This window comes from Centropristis striata, chromosome 24 (genome assembly GCF_030273125.1).
Source record: "Centropristis striata isolate RG_2023a ecotype Rhode Island chromosome 24, C.striata_1.0, whole genome shotgun sequence".
In the NCBI taxonomy this organism is placed as follows: Eukaryota; Metazoa; Chordata; class Actinopteri; order Perciformes; family Serranidae; genus Centropristis; species Centropristis striata.
The window spans coordinates 11,403,693-11,422,902 of record NC_081540.1 but is presented as its reverse complement, the minus strand read 5'-3'; the positions used below and the strand labels follow the sequence as shown (position 1 = coordinate 11,422,902).

At 37.2% G+C, this 19,210-nt stretch overlaps 2 protein-coding genes across 2 annotated transcripts; one reads left to right on the top strand and one right to left on the bottom strand.

Annotated features, from left to right (window-relative positions):
- Positions 1-3,558: 3,558 nt before the first annotated feature.
- On the top strand, positions 3,559-7,931 carry si:ch211-246m6.4 (transcription factor 15). Its single transcript, XM_059327994.1, has 2 exons — positions 3,559-4,726; positions 6,424-7,931. Exons 1-2 carry the CDS (start codon positions 4,028-4,030, stop codon positions 6,457-6,459), a joined length of 735 nt encoding a protein of 244 aa, XP_059183977.1. The 5' UTR covers positions 3,559-4,027; the 3' UTR covers positions 6,460-7,931.
- A 2,445-nt stretch (positions 7,932-10,376) lies between these two features.
- bzw1a (basic leucine zipper and W2 domains 1a) lies at positions 10,377-18,480 on the bottom strand. Its single transcript, XM_059327993.1, has 12 exons — positions 18,347-18,480; positions 16,392-16,465; positions 16,132-16,308; positions 15,792-15,886; positions 15,621-15,686; positions 14,999-15,134; positions 14,800-14,909; positions 14,543-14,713; positions 13,759-13,905; positions 12,897-13,035; positions 12,096-12,218; positions 10,377-11,110 (listed from the first exon to the last, which is right to left on the bottom strand). The coding sequence occupies exons 2-12, from the start codon at positions 16,453-16,455 to the stop codon at positions 11,079-11,081; spliced, it is 1,260 nt and encodes a 419-aa protein (XP_059183976.1). The 5' UTR covers positions 16,456-16,465; positions 18,347-18,480; the 3' UTR covers positions 10,377-11,078.
- Between the last annotated feature and the right edge of the window lie 730 nt (positions 18,481-19,210).

The following is a 19,210-nucleotide window of genomic DNA, read 5'->3' as shown; positions in this document are numbered from 1 at the left end:
ATTTATTTATTTGGTTGTTTTATATTGTCGTATATTTTTGTTGTATATATCTTAATCACTGTATAATCGATGTTATTTCTTATTAAAGCATTGTTTATTGGTTGTTTTGTAAGAAAATAAAGATCCTTTAAAGGTACTGATTTCTTCAGATTTATTTTAAATAATGTATTTCCTTGTTGATTATGAAGTTTTACAGAATTTGTATTGTTTGATCTTGAGCAGATGGTGGAAGAAGTATTCAGATCCTTAACTTAAGTACTAATACCAAACTGTGAAATTACTCCACTACATGTAAAAGTCTTGTATTGAAAACTAACTGAAATAAAAGTACAAATGCATCAAAATGTACTTAAAGTATCAAAAGTAAAAGTACTCATTGCAGAATGACTTCACTCAAATTGTTATTTTTATTCTAAATATATTATTGTATTATTATTATTGATGCATTTATGTTAATTTTCTTTAACTAAATATACTGTTATGAGGTTTAATTTATAAAAATGTTTAATCACTTTAAACTGATCATGTTTTATGTTAAATCCCGACCTGAGAAGTAACTAAAGCTGTCAACTAAATGTAGTGGAGTAAAAAGTACAATATTTGCTTCTAAATGTAGTGGAATAGAATTATATAGTTACATAAAATTTAAATACTGACGTAAAGTACAAGTACCTCAAAATTGTACTTAAGTACAGTACTTCGGTAAATTTACTTTCCACCAGTTACATTCCACCACTGATCTTGACTACATTTCTATATTTGGTTTTCTCAAAAGAAGCCGAGCACTTTAGAGGTGTTAGTTTCATTTATTAAAAATTTAAAGTAACCTACAGAAGCCCTGAAGGCAAAAATAAAAAAATAAACATTCCTCAAAAATTCAGGTGATATTTTTGAAGTCTAAATTATTTCTGTCCTCAGTTCATGACTTAAAAATAATAATTGGTACTCCTACTTTTGGTACTTTAAGTACATTTTTATTCCTACAACTATGAAACCCGCACTACAGTAAAATATTAGACCACATTTCTTGTTCATTTTAATGCCTGGTACAACTAAAGGTACATTTGTTTGGACAAATATAATGATAACAACAAAAATAGCTCATAAGAGTTTAATTTAAGAGCTGATATCTAGACATTTTCCATGGTTTTCTTTATAATATCAAAATTCATTATCAAGATTTTTGTTACTATATTTGTCCAAACAAATGTACCTTTAGTTGTACCAGGCATTAAAATGAACAAGAAAATGAAGAAAACAAGGTGGTCGAACACTTTTTCCCATGACTTTATGTGCTTTTATTGGTACTTTTTATCAGACTTTTTGTATTTCTGCAGAGTGGTCGTGCTACTTTTACTGAAAGTAGAATATGTGAGTCCTTCCACCTGTTGGTACCTTTCACGGTTCCTCGTCTGTCTCCTTGTACCCATAATCCTCTTGTCAACAGCTGTTCATGGAGCTGAAGACCTCCAACCTGACCACCAGAGAACCTGAAAATAAAAAGATCAGGTAATCAAACATTTAAAATTCATGATCTAAGTGTTTGTAATTTGTGTAAGAGAGGCTTTTAGTTTGCTAAAGGCTTTTGAGCAGCGCTGAAGGAGCATTTGACTTTGCTACAGGGGCCAGACAAGTTCACGGCCAGCGGGTCGGGGCCACGGGGGCGGAGAGGAAATGAGGATTAAAAGATTAATGAGGCCGCATTAGCTCCAGACCAATTAGGATTCCTCTCTGCCAGCCTCTCCCTGACTTGTGCCTCTGCACGGCTGCACACTGAAGAGCCGGCTGACTTCTCACAGCTGATTAGGGACGGAGCTGGACGGTTTGTTAGGAGCGCAGCAGGAGAAACCAGCCTGGACCTCTGTTGATGTTTGTTGCCATCTTTTTTAATCCCTCTATGAATTCTTTGCATTTCTTTAAATGGTAGAAATGATTTTCTTTCCAAATGTATCAGCTAAATCTAAATGAGTTGCCCTTTGACCTCCTGCTGCAAGCTTAATCCCACAGGAAGGTGACCTTTGACCTCTAAAAGTGATTTTATATCTTGTGTTTTATACTTAATTGTTTTTAAAATGATTCAAGGCTGGAAATCTTTTACAAATATAATATAAAATATAAAATAAAAAAATATTTTGCAAGAATAAAGCTGCTAGAGATTATAATTAGGGTTTTACTGCCCTCTGGTGGCAATAATAATAATATCAAGAATATAAATCTGCACAGAAATGCAGATAAAATTCAAGACATTAACAGGTTTAAATTAATTTCACCTTTCTGATGTGATTCCAGTAAAATTAACAGCCTGACTTGAAGGTTTCTCAGAGCTTTTAAAGCACACACTCTCACAAGGCATCACACGTTCACTGATATTTATATCCACCCCCAAAGATGGCACTGGGCAAAGGTGGAGGAGGAGGGGAGGGGCGTATGTGTCCATCCTGGTGGGCACACACGCTGGAGTGGACGGGACGGGACGGGCGGGTCCACCTGGACTGCTCACTCAAAGGAAGCTCAGAGCGATCAGCCAAGGGAGCAAAGTTATCCTCCGCCGTGGATGCCAGCAAGCAGGACACACACAAACAAACAAACACACACTAGTAAACTAAAGTGTAGCACCGCTTTGCTATATTAAACTGTCCATCAAGTTCATCAGCTGAGTGTGAGAGGGAAGAATCATAAAAGATATTGTGGGGAGGAAGTACTGTGTCACAATGTAGAAATATATTTTTTATATGACAAAAATATTCCTTCTGCAGAATGATATGGACTGGAGATAAAAAACTAAGAAAACATTTTTTTAAAATGTTTTAAATTACTGGATAATTTGCAATGTAATGTACCAAAAATAATATTAAAATTAATGCAGCCATAGAGTATTTGATAATGACATTAAAATTGAAATTTGTGTTTTTAATTAATTTTCTTTAACTTTGTATTAAATACCCTTTCATTTTTTATTACATTTAATTATGACTTTGTTTATTCATTTTGATGATTTATTAATATTGTTATGTTTATTTTTAGATTAATTATCAATAGGTTAAAGGCTGACCACATGATACAATTTTGCATTACAGACTGCTCATTTGCATCATGAAGAATTATCATTAATTTTTTTTAAAAGGAACTAATCTAACTAACAGAAATAAATCACGTTAGTGGGTAAGAATGGGGGTGGGGCATTAATGTAAATAAATACATTTACACAACAAGTTTTGAATATATAAAATAAATGCAAAAACAAATAATTCTTCATTCATTCCTATACATAAAATAAATAAATACAATGGAAAGTAAATCAATTTGAAAATTGATGCAAAAGTAGCTAAATAAATAAAACAGAAGTATTGGTTTCTATCACATATTATCGAATAATGGCTACTTTTATAAATTTTTTGTACATTTGATAACATTGTTTTATCAAGTAACTAAAGTAGATGTACTTAGTTACTTTCCACTGCTGATTTCAGAGATAATTATTATTTTAATTCTAGGATAACGTGTAACATAACAAACGTGTTCTCCAAATTGTATTTTTAATTTTTTTTTCATTATTTTACTCAACTGTATATTTCGTGTAAATAAGAGCTCCTAAAACAACTTCTAAATGCAGTGTGGAAACTGTGTTATGAGTACATAACTATCTGGTGTAAACGATCCTTTTTTTTCTGCACTAGTATAATGACGTTTTGAATCAGAACTAGTGTATTTTTTGACAGTGGGAATTGTATTTTTCAATGAAGGTGTTTAAACAAATGCATTGATTACATTAACATTATTCATGGTTTGTTTTTGATTCATCAAACACTGACTCTCGGCCGAAATATCTTTCATTAATAATATTAGTATTATTCTTGTGAAAATGTCGGTATTGGCCTTGAAGGCAGACCTATATCGGTCGATCCTAATTTAAACCTGTATCCTGCAGACCACAACAGGTGCCCCCCTCCCTGCAGGCTCCACCTGTCTTGTCCTTTCCGCGGCGGTCTGGCGACCCAGAAAGCAGCCGTCATTCATTAGCAATGGTATGTCGATCCGCCGGGGGGCCGGCCGGCGCAAACACCCTCGGTCACCGGATCGGCGGCAGCTGCTCGGCCCCCGGTGCTATTTTCACCCTCAGGATAAAGTGATGTGCAGCCGCTGGCCGCCCGCAGGGCCCCCGCAGCTCCAGTCAGAGCAGAGCAGAGCCAGGATGAAGTCCACAGGCAGCGAGCGCAGCGCGCAGCCCGACGTCTTCACCTCCGACCTGGACGACCTGGACAGCGGCAGCGACAGCTCCGACGGGAAGTCCACCGGGGACTGCAGCCCGCGCAGAGAGCCGGGCGAGGAGACGGCGGACGGGGCTTCCCGGGCCGGTGCGCCGAGACGCAGGAGGAGGCGGAGACGCAGCAGCGGAGGAGACGCGTGTCTCGCTGGTGTTAGCAAACAGAGGCAGGCGGCGAACGCGCGCGAGCGGTACAGGACGCACAGCGTGAACACCGCCTTCACGGCGCTCCGCACGCTCATTCCCACCGAGCCCGCCGACAGGAAGCTCTCCAAGATAGAGACGCTGCGTCTGGCCTCCAGCTACATCTCGCACCTGGCTAACGTGCTGCTGCTGGGGGAGGACTGCCGGGACGGACAGCCCTGCATCGGCTACCAGAGCATCCTGCACGGCGCCGCGGCGCTCAGCGCGCCCTCCCTGCGGCCGATCTGCACTTTCTGCCTCAGCAACCAGAGGAAACTGGTGAGCGGCCTCTTACACCTGTTGGACCATGGTAAAAATACAAAAGAGCCTATTGTAAACTATTTATAGATGCGTTACAATATATCCATTTAATACTTAAATTTCATACTTCAGATTATGTTTATAGACTGTTTACAAGTTGTTTGGTGATCAATAACACATACTTAATAGAGTATAGGGTTATGTGTGCATTAAAAAAAAACTATAAAAACATAAATTATAGCATTGTGGCAACTGATGATTGGTAAATGTTATTAATCATTCTATTCTCTGTAAACAGTAAAATAACCATTGACTCAAGTTTAAATCACTATCCAGTAGTGCAATGTAACTAAGTGCATTTACTCAAGTACTGTACTTAAGTACAATTTTGGGGTACTTACTTGAGTATTTCCATTAATTCAACATTATTTTTATAATCTATAATAATATATAGCAGTATAACACATTAAATTGGTTTTACATTGAAAAAAAATGACAAAATGAAAACATAAATGTATCAAATATAATAATCAAATAATATATTTGGAATATATAAAACAATCTAAGTAGGGTCATTCTGGAGTACTTTTACTTTTGATACTTTAAGTACATTTTGATGCTTTTACTTAAGATAGTTTTGAATGGACTTTTGCAATTCACCGTTTATTATTGATGATTATTATAAGGCGTTACCCTATATTCTGCATGTCACAGTTGCTCCAGTGCTGATTTATGCTTCCAGTATGACTCATAAAAGCAGAGCAGATGATGCACCTGTGCAGGTTGTATCCTCTGCATGTTGGAAATAGTATTTCAGAAGCCAAGTTTGGTTCTGGCACCTGTTTTTGCACTGATTGACAACACAAATTGAAAACAACCTTCAGAGGTTAAAGTAAGTGCTTCAGTAAGGCTACAAGTGTAGTTTCGTAAAAGAAAACACTGCAAAAATAGTCGATTGGTGTGATTTAAAGTCGTTTTTGCTTATTGTTTTTAGCAGACTTGGTTTGATCTATGATACATTAATTTCCTTTGATTTCTACAAATAAAAAGGATTGTTGGTGAAACATATGGTTCCAAAATGGTTGAAAAGAAACTACAAAGCACCACTTAAATGCAAAGGGCTGTAGATATTCAAAAGGTAAATAAATATTATCAATATTAAACAATGCTGATGATTTTAAACCCAGTGAATGATCATTTTTGTACTAAACTAACAGGCGTAGTGGAGGATTAGAAGTGTTTACAGTAGTCTGGCTGGACACGCTGCAGTTATAAATATAGCCTTTTAACTGGCGCCAGATCAGTAATATTATGTCACGATTGCTTTTTATGTTAAACTGTGATTTTATTATTACAGCAGGATAAACTTTTAAAATAAAATAAAATAATAATAAAATTTTACTAGTGCTCTGCAAAAAATTATTTGGCTTTTTTCAACTTAGAATATCCATTTTCTATATAAAATAACATAATTTCACAATTTTCTAACACTGAAGTTACTTAAATAAAAAGTCTTTTTTTTTCTTTTACTAATAATGAGTTTTAAATATCAATAAACCATTCCAAAATAAATCAGATATTAAATGAATATATTATAATACAATAAATGAATAAATAACAAACTTGGATACTAAGTATTTTTAGGATGCATGTCATGGTGCTTTCACTGAACCGTGTCAAAAATGGTAAAAATGACCGTTTCTTTGCCTCCATAGCTCAGAGATGGAGGGAAGCACTCAGCTGCTGTGTGAAGCAAAGCGCCTCCGGACAGACGGACGTGGAGTCCACCCTCATGTTGTTTACATACATACACTTGTAGGACTTTGTACATATATAAATATATTTATTTTTGGATTAGACTAGAAGAACAAATTAACACTGAAAAGCACTTTTTGTTCACGTCCGTGTGCTTCTGACCCTCTGTGTTTTGGTTGAGCTGTAACCTGAGCCGATGTGTAAAGTTGCACCTGACGGGGGGCTATTTTGGTCTCACGAATAGTACAAACTACCCCACTACCACCCCCACCCTACGCCCAACACTCCTAAAAAAAAAACGCCTTGTCGCCTTCAGTCACATGCAGGAAACTGTAGAGCAGCTACTGCAGCGGTTGCTGTCAGTTGAGTGGCATTAACAGTGCCTTAAGTGTCGTCGGAAATATCAAAGCTGGTCAGGAGAACTTTAAAGCTTAACTTTGATGTTTTTTCATGATTTTATGTTCAAGTGACTAATGGGGACAACCTTTTTTTTAAAAAAAAATTGGTCTGCAAATGTGCATCGTCAACGTACGTCACTAAAAAAAAAAAAACAGGCTCAGATTGTTATTATAAGTATCTGACAACAGTACGAAAAGTATTGTTATAAAATCAGACGACAGCATTGGAAACAAGAATTGGAGAGTTTGTTAGAAAGCGTAGCTGAAGCTGGGCATACACTGTACATGTGCATGTGAGTCAGTTTCTGACTCGTTGCAGAACTCATTTTATTTTAAACAAACTTAAGTAGCAAGTAGCCGTGTGTCCATTTTAGTCAAATTAAATTTTGAAGCAAAATGTTGAAATCTTGCATTAAAGAAAATGCGAATTAGGGACGTTTCCAGGTTTAGGGCGAATAAACAATGCAGCATAAACATACTTTGGTCAGCAGATAGCAGTGTTATGCGTTGCTGTAGGGTAATCTGTCACTAAACAGTAGAAGAAAAGATTATGCAAGAAAGAAAAAATTAAATAAAAGAGGTTGCTAATTGGACAACTTTGGCCATCCATGAGAGCAAATATGACTTCAGAGTTAGATTTAATTGAGCAACTTATAATTCTTTCATGTCAGAGCCGAAACAGCTGATCAGTCATGCGAGTTAAACGTTGATACGTCTGAACTTTTTTGCAAAAATCCTTTCCATCTCCTGTTTAGTGCTTTAACTACTTTTTTTGGAATAGACAAAAACTATCTCAAGGGAGTGTAAAAACTTGAATGCACATTTTCAAATTTTGGCGTCTCCATCAAGCTTTTCTCATGCAAATCTTCAAATTGCACATCAAAATTTGTTGATGGAAACACGGCTATGAGGTCTGCAGAGGTTGTGGCTTGATCATTGGACCATACGGTGTGAGCACATATATTGTGAGCTTTAGGTTTACAACAAGTGATTTACTCCAATAGTCAGAGTTGCAATAACATTTCTATAATCACGCGGTGTATGCTCAGCTTTAGTGTTATTGAAAATATTTTTGGTAAAAGCAATAGTTCATATTTGCCAATTTCTGAAAAATAAGCACTTTGAACAGCCTTCTCAGCTTACCTTTGTTAGAAACAGACTTGTAATACTTCAATCCATGCAATGTGCCTTACATGCAGAAGAGTGGAGAGACTTGCTGCAGAAATAGAAGAGTTCCTGTTATTGTGTTGCATCACCACATGTGACAGCATGACAGGATCACAGCAAAATCACCCACTCAATAAGCCAGAAGTAGGTGCAAAATTTCTACTGATTTTAAACTATCTTTATAGATTGATCGCCACGGAGGATAACAAGGCAGCTAATTTTATGGCTGCAGTGCTCTCGCTCAGCACTACTAAAAATGTTTTCCCTATGAGTCACTTAAAAAACATGGCAATCATGATGCCAAGCTGAATTTATTGAAAATGTTATTGCAATGGAAACTATTTAGATTTGCAAAACACTTTTTAACCTAAGCCAAAAATGTGTGCACACTGCAGAGCTTTAATAATATATTGTTTTAACATACACAGACAAGAATAATGTTCACAATTTAGCTTAAATGCATCACAATTAAATGGAGGATAAATTTGTTTTTTGTTTTATGCTTTGTTAAATGGGGAGGATTATGCTTATCTACATAATTTTGGAAAAACTCAGCTTTAAACAGCACCCTGGTTGGTCCTTATTAGTTGCCAAGATGTCAGTTTAGTGACGGTTGGGCCTGATATTTACTCCTTTTTAGACAGTTTGAAATATTTAGAATCCCATTTGCTGCCTTAATGCACTGATGCTAATTAGACATCGGGGCTTTTGAGAACTGAGTGAAGTTTTAGGCTCCAGTGATGCTCTGATTGGTGATTTGTTCTGTATTTGAAGATCCAACTGGAAAATTCTCCATCTGAATGGTGCATTACATTATGTATAGTCTTTTGTCTGTTTCCTCACCTGCTTTGGCCTGAAATCAAGATGGAATATTAAGATATTTATATTTGCAGTGTGGTGAAATGTTTACTTTTGCATTGTTGCACAATCTCTGTATCACTTTAAAAAAACAACACAAAACTCAGACGTTTTGTGTGCACATGGCAAGCAAAGTGCATTCGGCTGCCTTTTGCACAAATCTGGAGAATATTTAACTGTTATCCTTGTTACAATCAACTGGATCCCTTGATATTTATCATACAGCACATATGTATGAGAACGTTGCACACTACCTCAGACCTGTTTAAATATGAAGGCCTACCTCTAAATCTAACGAGCTACAGAACTGCAAGAAAATGTACTTGAATAACTGATAACTGTGTCCTTTGCACATCGCAAATACTGAGAAGCTGCTTGAAGATAAAATGTATTTTTGTACAATACAAATAAAAATGAGAATATCAGATTTCTTTTTGTTTGTAATTCTTAACATATTTCTGCTTTGTGCTTTCTGGACTGGATTTCTTAACATTCTGTTCCTGATACTTAAGATTAAAATGTCAACCTCTAACAGTAAATATTATCCAGGGTTTTTACAGCATTTTAAGGGTAAATTTCAAGCCCTTTCAAGTTACCTAAACCAATAACTTCCAGACTCTCAAAACTTTAATCAAATTTAAATTTATATAAATGCAATTAAAAATAAAGTAAAGAATTCATGCTTACTATAAGCAATCAATGTATATCATCACTTTGTAAAATTTTATGATCATGATTTTATCATTACAGGTGTCTGCAATAAAATATGCAGATGCAAACACCAAATTATAGCGAAAAATCAAGCATTATCCTGATTCAACCATATTCCTAACCCTGAAAAAAGTTTAAATATTAGCTTAATGCAAACTTCCAAGACTGAGACTGCGATGCTTATTATTTAATATATTAAATACTTAACATTCATTTTTAAATGGTAGTTTGATAAGTCATTGTTTTGATACCAAGTCATTATTTCTGTGCATTTCTGTCCAAGTACCAAGAAAGGTTATGATGGAAAACAACCATGACAGTAGCAAATTTTGGGGACTTTTGAATCTAAAATTCAGTTAAATTCTGCTGCTATTAATGATATATAGTCAAAATTATGAGACGTAATTAAAAGGTTTTTATTATTATGATTTACTAAAATCGGATATGTAAAGTTTGACTTGCATCATAATTGATTTTTTTTTTATTCACAGTTCTATCATCATTTTCCTGGCAGAAATGTGGTCTCAACTTCCAATAAGTTGACTTATTTTACACTATTACGTTTCTTGACAGCTGGAAAATGTTTTTCCTGCGCTTATTTGCAAAAGAAATGGCAAAGAAATAATGTTTAAAACAGATTTTAGTGTTTGAAGCAATTTAGAATAAGAAAAGAATCATTGGTTTATTGGAAATCTTGTCATTGTAGCGCAGAAATAAGATTTATAAGTTGGTTGTATAGCTCCTTTTTATTTAAAATAAAAAGCTAGAGAACGCACTGGTACCATTTCAATAATCTTTATTTTCATAAAAAAGTCAATTGGTTTATATCAGATTAAAGAAAGTAGAAACCAATAATAATCAGTTAGCTGGCGAGGCATCTTACAGGGCGTCTTCTGACGGACTGACCAGAGCGATTAGACACGCGGTACAGGTTTACCCAAAAGTCGAGGAAGGAGGCAAAGTTTGAGACCCAACAGGAGCCAAAACATGAGCTGGGCAAAATGAAAAAAAGTCAATAAAAAGGGCGAAAAAAAAAAGAAAAAAAAAAGGAAACGTTGGCAATACTGCGTTTTCGTCGGCCTCATAGTCACATGGCAAACCCGGATATCAAACCAATTCTGGTTCCAATTGATTCGAGTGGAGGCCATAGAGATCACATGGAATGATTTGTATCCAAATTACAGAAGGAAAAACAACAATAATAATAATACAGAGAAGGAAAAAAAAAAAAAAAAAAGTATTAATCTTTTCCCACTTCCACTGTGAGCCGAGACACTTAAACATGTTACGAATAAGGACTGAGCCCTTAAAAAAAAAAAATATTGGATACTTTAGTGGTGGAAGGGTGTGTGTGTGTGTTTGGGGGTAAAGAAGTAACAGGAGGTAGAAGAGAAAGAAGGGAAAAAGACATTCTACTGCTCCTGCTGCTACTTATAAAAAGAAAAAAAGGGGTGAAAAAAGCTCATCTGGCGGTGGAGGTTTTAGTCGGTCTCCTCTTCGTCCGATTCTGACTCTGCAGATGGAAAGAAAAGTGCCGACTTGGTCAAAGGGATCAATACTTCAACAGGTGATAAATACATTAAGAAGAACACATTAGACTACCATTTTAGTCTGTATTCAATATGATGTTTAAATACACGGATGACACTATATTTTATGTTTAAACAACAATCTAATAGACACTGAGGAAATTTTGATTTCAAATTTACCAATTTTCTATAATTGTGTCTTAAGGTTGAAAATGCCATCTTCACATTGCATGTTTTTTCGAACCAACCTTCCAAAAATTCAGTTTATAATCACAAAAGCTACAGGCAACAAATCTTTAACAGCAGATTGTTTGAAAAAAGTTACATAATAAGTTAATACATTTTATAGCACTTTTAAAAAAGGTACTTAAAGTCGTTTAAAACAGAATTGACACAAACACAAAATGCAGAAAAAAAAAAAGGTAGTTTAAAGTTAAATTCAATGGGTAACCCGCTGAAGCCCAAAAAAAAGAAAAAATGAACCATGGATGGCGATCTTAACACTATTAATCTGGAAACGTGAACTCGAGAAAAAAGCACAATAAGGTCCATTCATGTACAACTCTGCTTCACTGGTGCCAAGAGGTGAAACCCAGCAATGACTAGAAACTGGATTTATGAGGAGAAGCATTGTTCAGAGCTCAGTTTTTCACACATTTCTATTTGTCTTTATATCTGCCAGCAGGCTAACATGAGATAATTAAATGCACCACATGCATTTATTACATTTTATCATAGCTAAACAACTGGCAGACACTTTTAATGAAGTTTGCTTAACAACATGACAATTCTCACCATATAAAAAGACAAAAAATGGGACTGATATCACATTCATGCGAGTTCACTGGCACATGAGGGCGGAGCAGTCGTTATCAGGAATCTTCACCTGCTATGACTTGTCAAAATATCTGCCGTGACAAAGGTTTTACCTCAGGGCAAACGAGATGCGTGTGTGCATTTTTTTTTTACCTTCCTCAGCATTCTTCAGCCACTCGACAAATTTTTTCATCTGCTCGAGGAAAACGCTCTTCCCCTTGGCAACGTGGGCATCATTGTACCACTTCAGTATGGCCTCTTCACTCAACACGTCGGCTGTTAGGAGAGAGAGGGGAAAGAGTCAAAGCTGTGCTAAAGCTCATTTTGTGCATTTTATCAGCTGTTCTTGTTGACTTTAATTGTATGCATTTATTATGATAAACAGAGGACTTATCTGGCTATGAATGATGACTGAACAAAGTTTGTTTTTTTTAAACAAATATGACACCGGGATTGTTTAATTTTAAATAAATGGAAAGATTTCTTGGTTTAATTAAGTTAAATTTAGTGCTATTTAGTTGAGTTTAGATCACAATCTGCGAGCAAAAATCAATGGCGTGTTCGTTTAAGCAAAGCAGAGTGAAGATCGGCTGTGTCGCAGGTGGAACCTAAACATTCACTCAGTGTGTGCTGTGTGCAGCAGTAGTGGCAGCACAGAGTATGAGGAGTCAGATTTCACTCATCAGGTGGTTCAGGGAGATGACCGATAAGATGATGGCTGAGGGTTTAGTGTCAGAGCGACATGACAGCGCCAACCGGATGACCTCGTCAGATTTAAACCTTTTCAATGAGCAGCTTTTTTGTAACATGTTTGGTATAATCGTAACAAACTGTCAGTGGAGGTACAACACTTTAATGTCAAGGTAATAAAACTTTTTTTCAGCGTCATTACTGAACACAAAAATCAGTCAGTGCATAATTTACATTAGATTGAGCATTGATGTCGGCACCAACCTTTGTAGAGGAGCACCACAATCTTCTGAAAGGCCTTCATGAAGTGGATGTTGTCGTAGCAGTACTCCTGGATCTTCAGCAGCAGGCTGAGCTCGGACAGACCCTGGGAGGTGAAGGCTTTCAGCAGAAGGCTGTATTGCTGCAGAAATGTGAAGCCATGTCAGTAAACATCTCTTCCATCAAACATCAGAGATGGAAATGCACTCAGCTCGCTCTCTTTGGAGCTTTAATGTACGTAGTAAAAGCTTGGTGGTGCATTAAGGTGCACTGATTAACAACAGGACACGCTAATGCAGTTTTACTTTAGAGTTCTGCTGTTCTTGTTCCAGTCTCCTGCTATATTCCACATTCATCACAAACGTTTCAAGCTGCGGCGCAAGATAACGCCTGACAAGCCCTGAGCCCTGGTCTACTACTTCAGCGTTAAACAAGGTGAAATAAAAAGTTGGATGATTCCTCCAAAAATCAGTTACTTTATTTCTTTACTAATGAAAGAGCAAGTTCACTATTGATCAGGCTCCAACGGGGTTGGAGCATCCCACAATCTACACTATATAGTAAAATACTGGCCCATCAGTGAGACAGTATCAAAGTACAACTACTTTTGGCGAGGCAAAAGAAAAAGTCAGAAGAGAACAGGGCGACTCTCCTGCTGAAGACAAACTGCATTTTACAGCACTGATTAACATTTTCAGACTTGCCAGAACCTGCAGTCACTGTAACAAGGTTCACAATTTATTGCCCAACTCTTGTGATCAACACACTTACTATGCCTGATGGATAACTCCATTTTAATTCCTTATTGAGTCGTATCCAAAACATTTATACTACGTCCAGGACGGGCATATAAAGTGTTTCATACCTTCAAGTGTTTGATGGCTTGTTCGGTCACCAGCTCCTCTTTCTTGTTCCACTCCACGGAGCTCATCAGGCTGGTCCAAATGATGCTGATCATGGCCTGCTCGGAGAGGTTGCCCTTTTTCATCTCCTCTTTGGTGAAGGCGATTATCTGCACAGACGGGGAGAAAAACACTGCTGGGTTACAAGTTTTAATAATCTACCACTAAACATCACATTCACAGTCTGAAAGGGGACAGATGAAGTCCAGAAGAATTAAAACCACCCAGGGCTTAGTGGTAAACACAGCATAATGGGCATGTTATGTCATTTCCAAATGACGCAGTTCGGGCTGTGACAATTTACCAACACCAGGCCTCTAATAACACTGAAAAACTGCTAATTTATATTCAACTTCATGACTCATTGTGCTATCGTCTGCCTTTGTTGCTGTGCCCGTCATAAACAAAACATTATGCAACATGGCAAAATGGGGAAGTGTCAATAACAGGGACGTTGCTCAAACACAAAGAGGAACAATAACATTCAGACTTTCACCTGCACCGACTGAAACGTTGAGCAGACTAACAACATCTGAGACCACGCCTCTCATCGTATCAACACAATGGAAACACTGAGATGTCACTAAATTGTAACTGCAGCAATATCATTTAATGTAATTTATTAGCAGTATTGTCCACCAGAATAGTAGTCGTAGAATATGGAGGGCTTTCAAATTGTCTGCAGCAGTTCAGCTGTAGCCTTGCTTGAGAAGAAGTGGTTAACCTCAACATTACAGTTAAGCTCACCTCCTTCTGAGGGTCACCACGAGACATCTGCTCCTGGAGTTCCTTCTGCAGCTCCTTGCGGGCGCCGATGGATTGCTGGTTTCGGGCGAAGTCGGACAGCTCCTTCAGCCCGGCGTCGGTAAAGTACTTAGAAAAATGCTCGCAGCTCCGTTTGTTGGCAGGAAAGAGTTCCTGTGGGGAATGAGAGATTTTCAGGGTTAAATCTAAAAGACAGATGCTTTTTTCCAAAAATCGTCGATCAAAATACTCCCATTTACCATCAGCCTGTTGTCCATGCCATTTTTGCGGAGACTGCCAGCAACAGAGTTGATGTCCTTCTCATTGATCCATGACTTGAACAGCTTGACAGCGAAGGCTGCAGATACTCCTGAACAAGAAGACGACAAGTTGGGTTTCTAGTGTATTCACTGAATTCAAAGTATCATTCCCATTCATTTCTGGATTATTTCTCCTCACCCTCTTTGACGAGGTTCTCGTTGAAGAGGCTGTTAATGATTGAGGCTGATATGTTGCCGTTGGCCAGCAGGATGCCGGTCAGCATGGCCAGTTTGTTGCGCTCAGACTCAGTGAACCCCTTAAGAAACAGCAGCAACTACAGAGGACAGAAGGAAAAAACAAGTGTGAAAAAACTTCCATAGGTGAGTTAATCCCACACCTTTGATTTGATTGCAGGCAAAGTCAAAACGTTTACAACCTTGCAGGTGTGGCTTTATATTCAACTTTGTTTTGCAGCTCACAAACAATCTGCTTAAAAAGTGGGTCATTGCTTTCTTACTGGAAGATTAGACTTTACCTGCTGATAAAAATTATTTTACTATTAATCATTTTTTTACAACTACAAATCGAACACAGTACCACTCTAAACAATTACTGAATGATTGTAAAACTGTCAAAGTATTAGTTTGTGCTTCAGCTGGATCAACTTAACTGCAAAATGAAGTGACACACCTGTCCCAAGAGACATGTCCAACCAGCACAGCGAGTTGTGAGTTCAAGATAAAAATGGCACAGTGCTCAAGTTCTGTTATTCAAGAACTGGTTTTGTATCCTGTTAAAATTAAAAAAAAAAAAAACTCACCTTCTTGATCTCCTCTTCGAAACCCTTCTCCAGGTACTTGTAACGCCTGATCAGCTTGTTAAAAACCTGTTTTTTGGTGAGGAGAGGAAAATGACTATCATGCTTTAACACACACGTGAAAGAGTGATACTTTATAAGAGCTAATAAATGGCGTCGGGACATGCTTTTTACCTGAGCATATGCTTGCATTGTCTCAAGGTCTTCTTGTGCCGTGAAGAGGCAGAACTCAGTGCGGGTCATGTCGTCAGATAGAGTCCCGCCTGGGGCTGCAGGAGAGGAAAGAAAAGCAACCATTCAAGTCAAAAAATAACATGCATTCCCTCGTAAAATAATGCACAATAATAATGTAAATATTTTTTCTCCCACCAACATGGTCTACCGTCCTTAAAATAAGGATTCCATCAAATTCAATACATCTGTGCTCTTTTAAAATCAAGTTCTGATTTTGATGAGTCTTTCAAATACTTTAATGTCAAGATTTCAGTGACAAACAATGTAAATATGAACTCACCCAGCATCCCGCCAGCCACCAGGATGTCAAAGAGAGTCTCTGCATACCGGCGGTAGTCAAGCTTGCAGCCAGAGGCATCAAGGAACTTTGCGACCGCTTCCAAATCAGTGCCAGTTTGATTCAAGCCTTGTACGATACTTTCTTGAAACTGAGTAGGGTCAAACCTCTCCTTTTCATCTGTGGAAAAAGAGACAATAAGTTCAGTAAAAGGCCAACATCTGCACACAGTTAAAGCATGCAAAGCAGCAAAGAACACAAACCTCTTTTCCTCGTTTTGAACCGCTGGCCTGTTAGCGTCGGCTTTTGCTGCTTTTGATTACTCATAAAAGACACCCTGAAAAAGGATAGCACACAGACAAATTAAGGTTTGCTTAAGCTGTGCAAACTACACGTTAACACATGAGTGAACAGTACACAGAGCTCCCCTTTAATTATGTTTTGTATTGTCAGCGCTTGGGTGTAACTTGACTGAGCTCCACCTCCTCTGTCATATGAGTTCACCAGTGTAAATTATCCTTACGCAACACAAGTTTGATGCCAACACCTCAAGCCTGCAGATAAATATGTGCCTTTGGTATTTTAACGAGAAGCTCATGATAGACAAAAAAAGCACAAAACAACAAACAATGAACTGATGCAAGTAACGAGTAGTGTCAGAGCTCCATTTTTGTCCAAAAACTAGTACAACCACACCCAAGTGCCACATGCTGCCCTCGCTGAACCTGAAGCTGTAAACGTTCACCAGAAAATGAAACAATGCAGTCCTAATCAGAGTATAAAATTAAACTTTGCCCACTGCCAAATGGTGAGGAACTCTTCAGCCACTCAATAGGTACGTTTTGTTTAACTGAGGTATGAAGAAAATCATTTTTACAGGCATTTGACTAGTGATTGATGCTACTTTTACTCATTGTTTATAACCCATATTTAAAGATGAACATCAATCTGCTGTAGAAAGCCTTTTGGCTGTGCCACAGACAGGAAGGTTAGTTGGAAACATAGTTGGCTCTGTTTTGGTCAGGTGATTTACTAAAATTGAACATTAACCATTTGGAAAGAGCCAGGGATGAGATGGTTCAGGTTTCATTTCATGTAAACCTTGCTACTAAAATGTAAAAAATTAAATTAAAATTAAAAGATTTTGAGAGTGCCAAATTAAAAGGGTGTTAAATTACCTTTAATTAATTAAACAATAATTATACTTTTGTTTAGCTGTGTTATTGAGCAAATTGAACTGCCACTTACATACTTTTACAAGAATTTGGCTAGTGATTAGTGCCTGGTTGTAACCCATTTTAAGGAATAGCATCTGAAAACAGTAGAAACTAGTGATATTTGACTGTGCAGAACAGGAAGGTTAGTTGGAAAGATAGCTGGCAGTTTTTTTTCGGGTGATTTACTAGAATTTTACAGCTTGAACATTTTTAACAAGCTAGGGGTGTGATTTAAGGTGCTTTTAAATAAAAAACTTAAACGTGTAAACTTAAATCAAAAAGGAGGACTACATTAGGTTACAACAATATTGGTGTTTTCATGCAAACCTCGTTGATAAAATGAAAATAAATTTATAAATAAGATTTTGACCATGCCAAATAACAGGAGGGCGTTTTTGTATAATTACCCACACAATCGCAAATGAAGTGCAAACAGACAAAAGACAATAGGTGGTGGTACAATGGAGCTGTGATCACTAAAGGAAATTAAAGTGTTTAGGGGTCCATTAAACGTGTGACTCTGAAGCAGACATGATTTGGTGATTTTTTGGAGAAATAAAGCATTAAGTAGCGGCTCAGATTTAATCAGGGAGCCTCCAAACTCCAGCTGGCTAATTGTAGCTTAGCATTGTTAGCTAGCTCCGGGCCTCACCATGCGCTGGTTAGCAGGGCCCGCTAGCTGGCTAACCATATCAGCTAAATTACCAACCGGCTGCTTAAATGTATACACTTAAAACAAGCATTGGGTGCTAATATGTCATTAAACACAACTTCCAGTCGAAATGTCACCACAAGCTTTGATTTAACAACGAGGCATTCTTGAGGTTTGTGGGCTACAACGAGGAGAAGTTCACCAAAATCCGCTTTAAAACAGCGCCCATGATGGCAACGTTACCGGGGTAAAAACGCTATTTTGCACGAAAATATGCAACATTTAAGCGTCTGTACGATAGCGTGAAGGTGCGCGACAACACCGAGAATGTGGAAATACAAGTACTCACCGAAAGTAATGCAGATAAAAAACGGTTGTTAACCAGGGGAATCAAACTGAGTGTCGACTCTCTCAGCGGTCCAAACAAAAAGACCTTTCCGTCAGGACTTCCGCAGGCTCCGCCCTCTGCGCATGCGCGATTTAAAGGGGCTTTCCGTTTCATAAAAAACATTTATTTATTTATCTTTTATTCTTTAAAGGAGGAAATAATTGTATTTATACGGAAGAGGATTAGGGCCACACATGAAAAAAATATTTGAGTTAAAGTTGAATTAAAGATAAATAAATAAATGGTTTTTACACATAAAAAATATTTGAGTTCTGACTTTATTCAAATATATTTGAGTTAAAGTTGAATTAAAGATAAATAAATAAATGTTTTTCACATAAAAAACATGTGTTTTTAAACATAAAATTGTTTTTGAGTTATAATATAATTTGTTTTACCTCTTGGTATAGGTTGCTGCCTCTGTAGTGTCCTTACTGTAAATTGATAAGATTAAAGATTTCCTCAATTCTGGTTTTTAATTGTTATTGAGTGCTGGTCTTATTACTTCTTATTGCTTGGTTTGTGAGTGGGCTGAGGGTGTGTGTGTATGTGTGTGGAGTCGGGTCGTTGTACTGCATGAAGCACTGTGTTACATTTTATTTGTATAATATGTGCAATACAAATAAAGTCTGATTGGTTGATTGTTTTTGGAATTTAAAAGCAGAATAACTCACAACTCAACTTAGCACAAATCCTGATTCAAAACATTTATTTCCAAAGTGGTAGTCAAATGAAAAAAAAAACCTCCACACCATAGTTCAAGCTCCTCCTTGAAAAGTGAAAAGAGAAATTTTACCTTTTAGAACACCTTGTCGAGTTGCTGGG